General features: G+C 45.1%; 1 protein-coding gene across 1 annotated transcript in view; it reads left to right on the plus strand.

The window, feature by feature from the left end:
* The window catches only part of WASF2 (WASP family member 2), a 17,114-nt gene that overhangs the window by 2,583 nt on the left and 7,598 nt on the right, over nt 1-6,933 (plus strand). The window contains 4 exon segments of the mRNA XM_009648466.2: nt 2,322-2,456; nt 2,982-3,135; nt 4,248-4,365; nt 5,494-5,624. Of these exon segments, the coding sequence (XP_009646761.2) occupies nt 2,322-2,456; nt 2,982-3,135; nt 4,248-4,365; nt 5,494-5,624 (538 nt within the window).

A 6,933-nucleotide genomic window follows, 5' to 3' on the forward strand; every position in this document is an offset into this window, starting at 1 on the left:
CACTTCTGAAAAATAAATCCGCTTCTTCCTCGTATGTTGAATATTACAGGAACGTAAAGCAGGTTCAGTAGGCTGTGACAGCCCTGTCAAGTGAATAATCAGCCATGCCTAGTGCACCACAGTCTCTTCACAAAGATGCAAACATAAATCTTGTCAAACTTTCATATTCCAGTGAGTTTACCCTTCGTTACTATCACAGCTGGTAGCACTTTGTGTAAGTCGACTGTGCGTTTCTGTGTGATTTTATACAATCCACAAGCTAAAGATGGAAAGACCTATTAAATCATGCCGTCTGTCTTCCTGCCAGTGCATGACAAAGATAATTCTGATTGTAAGCTGCACTTTTGCAGTCAAAGTAACTAAACCAAAAAATTAATCTCTGCCTTACCTCATCGAAAAGTGTACATGAAACACAGCACGGTATGCGAGATGCTGGATGATAACTCTGTACAGGTGCACTTACACAGGCAGGGGAATATGGACCATCTCTTCTTCTCCTTCCAAGCTCAAGACCGGTATATACAATGCTGTTTTGTATTTTATGCTTGAAACATACTATTCGGCATTGCAAACTGAAGATTTTTTTTTTTTTTTTTTTCCTAGTGCTTGTTGCAGTTCCTTATGAAATTATTTTCAGTTCTCATTAAAGTAGAAACCAAATTCCAACTTTTCTTTTTTTGAACTGTTGCTGGGAGGTGTCAAATTATCTCATAGATAAACATTCACCCTCTTTGGTCAGATAGGAGAACTGGTCTTGATGTTGGAACAGGGAGAGTGCTTCATGAAACCTGGCTACAGCAAGAGCTACCTGGCCCTTAGGTCTCCAGAAATAAAACCCCTCTCATGAGTTTGAGGAAAGCTGGTTGGGCTTGTTAACGGAGCGTACGTGGAGACTGTTTTGCCTAGGAGAGTGGAAGGAGAAGGTCAGTTGGAGTTAACATCCAGCATTTGCTTTCTATAAACACTTCAGGCTGGCATTGCCACCAAAAGGGGTGGAGGAGGTTGATTTTTAACCTGGCTGGTTCCCCGTGCTTGGCAGTGTAAGGAGAACTGCATGGGAGTAGGAACAAGTAGTTGATATGTCAGTTCAGATAGCTGAAAGTATTTGTGCAGCTGGGCTTTGGGGGATGCCCTCGCGTTGCCTTGTGGAAGGGGTGCTTGTCTTTCTGATCTGACTCATTGCAGACAACCAGATTTTCCAAAATTGCTGTTCAAGTTAGGCTTCCAACTGGTTATCCTTTCCTGAATGTCGGAGAGGATCTTCAGAAGTAACAGATTCCAGAACAAACTGTTGACCATATGACGATGCACTTCAAAACCAGACTGCTTATTGGGAGGAGCCTTGTACTCAGCAGCCGTGGCTGGAAATGTTTCCCATCAGTGGGAACTCCAGTGGGCCTATGTCTGCTGTCAGTGCCAAGTCTGTTCTGATCAGCATTGTCCTCTGTGCGTTTCAGGCTCCCTGTCTTGGGTTCTGCCTGAGAGCAGAACAAAAAGACAGTACTTGTTGTAAGTTCGTAGTTCTCTTCCAGTTCTCCTATCTCTGACTACCTGTGGTCATCTCTTGTTGTACGCGTAGATTTTAAACTCTTAAGGACAGGGGACGTCTTTTCATTATGCTTACAAGTGGTGCAGTGAGCTCCTGATCCAAGCCTCTGGGCGCTCTTGCAGTCCAAACGATGGATGATGTTTGTCATAGCAGCCCACTGGGCAATCCAGGCTGTTACAGAGAGACTCTCCCTGTGTGAGAAGTTCCCCTTTGGTTTTGATTTAGAATAAACGTGAATGCATCAATTTTTCAGACACTGCCACCTGAAGGAACAAAAGGGTCAGTGCTTTCGTCTATGGTTATAGCTCAGGCTTTGGGATCAAGGACTGGGTCTGCTCGCTAGTTCCAGAGTACTTTGAGCTTGTAAATATGTGCCAGTTACCCTGGAGGCAGGCCTGCTGGAGACTGGGAGCCTTTGAGATTCTCCAGAGCAATAAAAATCTAACTCTATTTGCTTGTCTAATAAACAGACCAGCAGAGAATCTTAAAGGACCTACAGACCCGTCCAGATTCAGACCAGTATAGTGTTGTCAGCCCTCTTTATTTTGTTACTTTAATAACAGCTTGAAAGTATGTCTTATTGTTTCTTTATTGCTTGAAGATCCCTTGGAAATGTCAGGTTTTGGTGGAACAGAGCGTTTTTTTCCAGGGTGGTTAAACTCAGCCCTGACAAACTCAAAAAGAAGCGTGGCTTGTTCGTTTTTTCTTCAAGAAAACAAGCTGGGAGTCTGTTGTGGCTCACGAGGGTAACATGGACACTTTAATATTCCAGGTAAATTTGCAGAAGACATATTTGGAGAGTTGTTTACTCAAGCCAACACCTTTGCCTCTCGGGTGAGCATTCTAGTCGAGAGAGTTGACCGCTTGCAAGTCAAAGTCACTCAGCTGGATCCCAAAGAGGAAGAAGGTAATGGAGTGGAGCACAGTCCTTTCAGACCAAGCGTGGTAAAGATTCTTATTGAGTCAGCGTGGTTGGTTCACGGCCATAAAATGAGCATGATGCTGCGATGGGTGTTGGAACGTCTTCTCTTAGACTAAGAGGGACTGTTTCCTCCCATCCTGAAAAAGCACCATGGTGCTCATGTGGATAGCCTTTCTGGCCGAATCTAGATTTGCTCGTTAGCAAGTCTCCACGTGGAAACTCGCTTTTCAGCAGTTTGATAGCGGTGCACTTCTTGAGTCTTGGTTGCAGGGGTTTGAAACCACATTGGCAACTCTCAAGAGAGCCATGTCTATACAGCAGCAGATCTTGGCACGGTGTGATCTGAGATTTGCTGGGTTTCCCGAGAGATCTGTGGGAAAAGGAACCTGACCTTAAGAAGTGCTAAGCGTGCCAAGAACTCCAACTGAAATCAGATGTTCGCTACTTGATCTTCAATGTCATTGGCCTGGGTCAAGCTGTTCTTCACTTACTCTCTCTTCTTTCTTACAGTCTCCCTGCAAGGCATTAACACCAGGAAGGCCTTCAAAAGCTCCACTACTCAGGACCAAAAGCTCTTCGACAGAGATTCTCTCCCCGTGCCTGTCCTTGAAACCTATAGGACCTGCAATACTCCTCCACCTCTCAACATTCTCTCACCTTACAGGTATGGCTGTAACACCTTCTTGGCCCCTTGTTCCCTTGCAGAGGAGTACCTCTTCCTCCCAACCTGCCAAGGAGGTAGTGTCCCATCCCATGCTGTATTGAAGTAGCCGTTTCCAATGGGAAATCGAGTTGCTAAATGGAGATCCACCAGGAAACCTCCATCCTCTGGATTACGTGAAACTTTGCTTTTGGGGCTGTACAAATGAGCGTAGCTAGAAAATTATATGTTTGGTTACCTGCTGTCACTTTTGTGACTGCCTTGGGGCAAGGCTTGGCTGGCACTGCATAAACATGCTAGGTGTTGTGCAGATGATGCATTTTTCTTGTGCTTCTCTGTAGCCCTGTGGCTCCTTTCCAGAAAGCCGCAGTGCAAACTGCGGAGCATACATCTGTAAATGGCTGTCACCCAGGTGGGTGCAGCAGACTCCTGTAGATCTGGAGATGTTTTCCGTGGCCTTCTGTGCCTGGTCTGAGACATCTGATGTGACCTACGCTAGCCATGTAACCAGTTCTCCTGAGCAGGTCCGCTCTGATTTCATCGTGTAGGTAGTAGAAGTAAAGGGGGTCAGAATACAGAGACTTAGCCCACATCCATAAATATCTTTTGAACAGGTAAAAAGTAATTACAGATAGCTGGAGGCAGCTGTCTTCTGCCAGACGCGGCTGCACTGCAAAATAGGAGGAGAGTGTGTGTGAGCGTGTGTGCTCGCTCATGAGTTTCAAGGATGCTGCTGGTCTGATTTAGGGTTCCTGGGCTGGAGAAGGTTATTTTCCCACCAGAAAATACAATGCAAACAAGTGGGAGTTGAAGTGAGAGACCTGCTGCTCTCTTGGTGATCGTTCAGAGCAGTTGAGCTCTTCAGGTGCTGAGTAATGGAGAATTTGTGTGAAGGCAGAAGCGATGGCGAGTGGGAGAGCTGGGACAAGCGAAGCTGTGGGTCTGCTGCCTCTTCTGAAATGGAGGACAGAGGCAAGAGCGGCGTGTTTGACCTTCTCACTGTAGACTTTTAAACTGTCATCTGGGGTTGTGCCTTGTGTTTTCTTTGGGCTTCAAACAAATGCATAACTTGATCCTTGTTTGTGTGTTGTTTTTTTTTCCCCTCCCTGTTCTAGGGATGATGGCAAAGAGGCGCTTAAATTCTACACAGATCCTTCCTATTTCTTTGACCTTTGGAAAGAGAAAATGCTTCAGGACACCAAGGATATTATGAAAGAGAAGCGGAAACATAGGGTGAGGAAATGGGAGATCTCTGCCAACAGAGGCATGTCAGGGAAGAATAGGAGGTGGGAAGTGTTAATGAATCTTGGACTCCAAAGTTGCTATCCAAAATTCAGGCTTGCTCTCTTAAACTCTTTAGGGATCAATTCAGTGAAGTTTTTATCTAGTTTACTCTCATCCTTGTTAATTAAAAAAAGAAAACAAAGATACCCTTAATCTGTTTTTCCAAATGCCACTGTCTTTGTATGGTTATAATGGCTTCATTTGTAGTCCTCAAACACAGCGCTGGTGCAGTCAGCAGGGGAGAAAGTTGTGTTGGAGGCTTTTCTGCACTTGATGTTGCACAGGGGTCTGTTCAGTGTTGAAGCAGTGCAAATCCCGCTACCCCAGCACCACAGTGTGTTGAGTGGTGTAATAAATTCTACTGTGGAAGAATAAAGGAAGGAGAAAATGTCCCTTCAGGAGTGCAAAACCAGGCCCTAACATTAAATCAGGGGCAAGTGGGAGGCTTAACAAAACTATTTAAGCTGAAAATGCCAGGTAGAGTTCCTGGTTCGGTTGCTTGGGGATTTGTGCCCATGTTTACCAACACGGAAACTTACACCATAAAAGATTCAGTCTGAGCATACTTTAGTTAGCTTTGGAGCAACTGGAGTATTAAATGCCAAAACAAATCACGATTTTTCAGTCAGAATAAGAAAGGAGAGATTTAGGGCATGTTAGAATGCAGAGAGTGAGGCTAGCTGAAGCCCAGCTCTTTGTGGCCAAGTGTCCGTATTGCACCCCAAAGCACGTAACACCAGGAAGGAGATGGTGAGATTCGGCAGTCTTGACACAGAGGCCAAAAACTGAATTGATGTGGAAAACTGAGCTTTCACTCTGCCCTCAAGGTGGCCAATGCCAGGGAGTAATGATGGCATCGTGTCTGGGCTGCACTGGGGAAATACGATGCTGTCTGTGCTCAGGCTTCTTTGTATGGGAGATCTTTGGAGCTTGCAGCAATCAGAAAAGTAAATTAAAAATCCTGGTCCTCTTTGAGACCGTATTTTTTTTGAAACTGCTACAAGTCTGTCCTAGCCTTCCCTATTCCCAGGGAGTTTAAAGCAAAATAAGGCTTCTGTTTGATTCCTCCTCCCTTAGAAAGAGAAAAAGGAGAATCCGAACCGAGGAAATGTGAATCCGCGGAAAATCAAAACCCGTAAAGAAGAGTGGGAGAAGCTGAAAATGGGACAAGAGTTTGTAGAGTCAAAGGACAAACACGGTCCTGCCGGGTAAGCAAGTCTGGGGCTCTGCGGTCAGCTCCCCAGCGAGGGGGAGCGGGCGGGCGTTGTTGATTGTAATGCAGTTCACCCTGCTCTGCAGCTTCTGCAGATCTGCTGCACAGTGCGGATCGATACTGCCACTAATCAGATTCTCCAAAGTAAATCCGTCTGCTGATGTAAAATTTGCTAAATAAATCAAGGAGCTACATGGTTTGAGCAAGGTGGCAGGAACAGCTTCAGTAGCAAGTCTGCTCTCGGCTGCCTGTCTTGTGGGCACAGAAGTGTTGAGAGCTTTGGCTCCCTACCCCATCACGATGCCCTTCCCATCACACCTAGCCGCGGGGCCTTACGCTGAGGAGCGGGGTGGCATCTCCGTGGTATTGTGCGATTGCTTTGTTACATTTCACAAATGGCTCTTCACACCCTAAAGTTGAAGCGGGGGCTGTCCCCATCCAACTATTTCAAGCTACAGATCTCTCTTCAGCGCTTCTGGCTTGGGAATTCATTTAACTTTTGACACTAGCAAGGCTGGAAGCAGACTGAATTCCCCACAATGCACTTCTCGCTTGCTCGCTCCTTGCAGTTTCCTTTCATATAAGAAAAATCTCTCTTTAAATCACACTCTCCAGCTAAAAATAAAACTTGCTTTTAGTTTAATAGGAGAACAGGTTTGGTTTCTAGCAGAGGAATCGAGCAGCAGCACAACAGCATCATTTTCTTGCTCCTCTCTTTTTTTCGTGTAAGCGTGTTCATGCATTTGAATTCACTTGAGGTCCAGAGCCCCCAGGAATTTGGTGGTTCCCCCACCCCACAGTGAAATGAGCTCATTGAAAGTTGAGTGTGAGAGTGCGCTCTTCCTCCAGTGCTATTTCAGCTTTGGATACTTGCTTTTAATGGCACTGCTGTTTCTTGGGTTCTTTTTGATATTCTATTCTCAAGCTTATTTTTTGGAATCTTTGAGTACCTCTTCTTTTTTTGCCACTGGTGATATCCACCATAACTGGGAGTCCTTCAAGTCCAAGTTGGTCAAAACACTCTTATAAGTGATTATAGAAAAAATATTTTTTTTTTATTTCTGTGTTTTCTTGTTCGCTAAAATACAGACTCATGTTGTTCTGGGGTGTGGTAGCAATAAACAAACATGAGAGCATCTGGGCAAATTCTAGGCTAAGGATTATGCAGAGCAAACTAGTACAGCCATACGTGGTCCTTCATATAGGATGCTTTGAGAAATGGAGGGGGTTTTTTTTCTTTTTAAAAAATGTTGCTCTAAGGTTTGCTTTTGTGTGTCCTGTTGTGGTGGTTGATAAGGTCCCAC

This window comes from Egretta garzetta, unplaced genomic scaffold, assembly GCF_000687185.1.
Source record: "Egretta garzetta isolate BGI_Z169 unplaced genomic scaffold, ASM68718v1 scaffold101, whole genome shotgun sequence".
Lineage (NCBI taxonomy): Eukaryota > Metazoa > Chordata > Aves > Pelecaniformes > Ardeidae > Egretta > Egretta garzetta.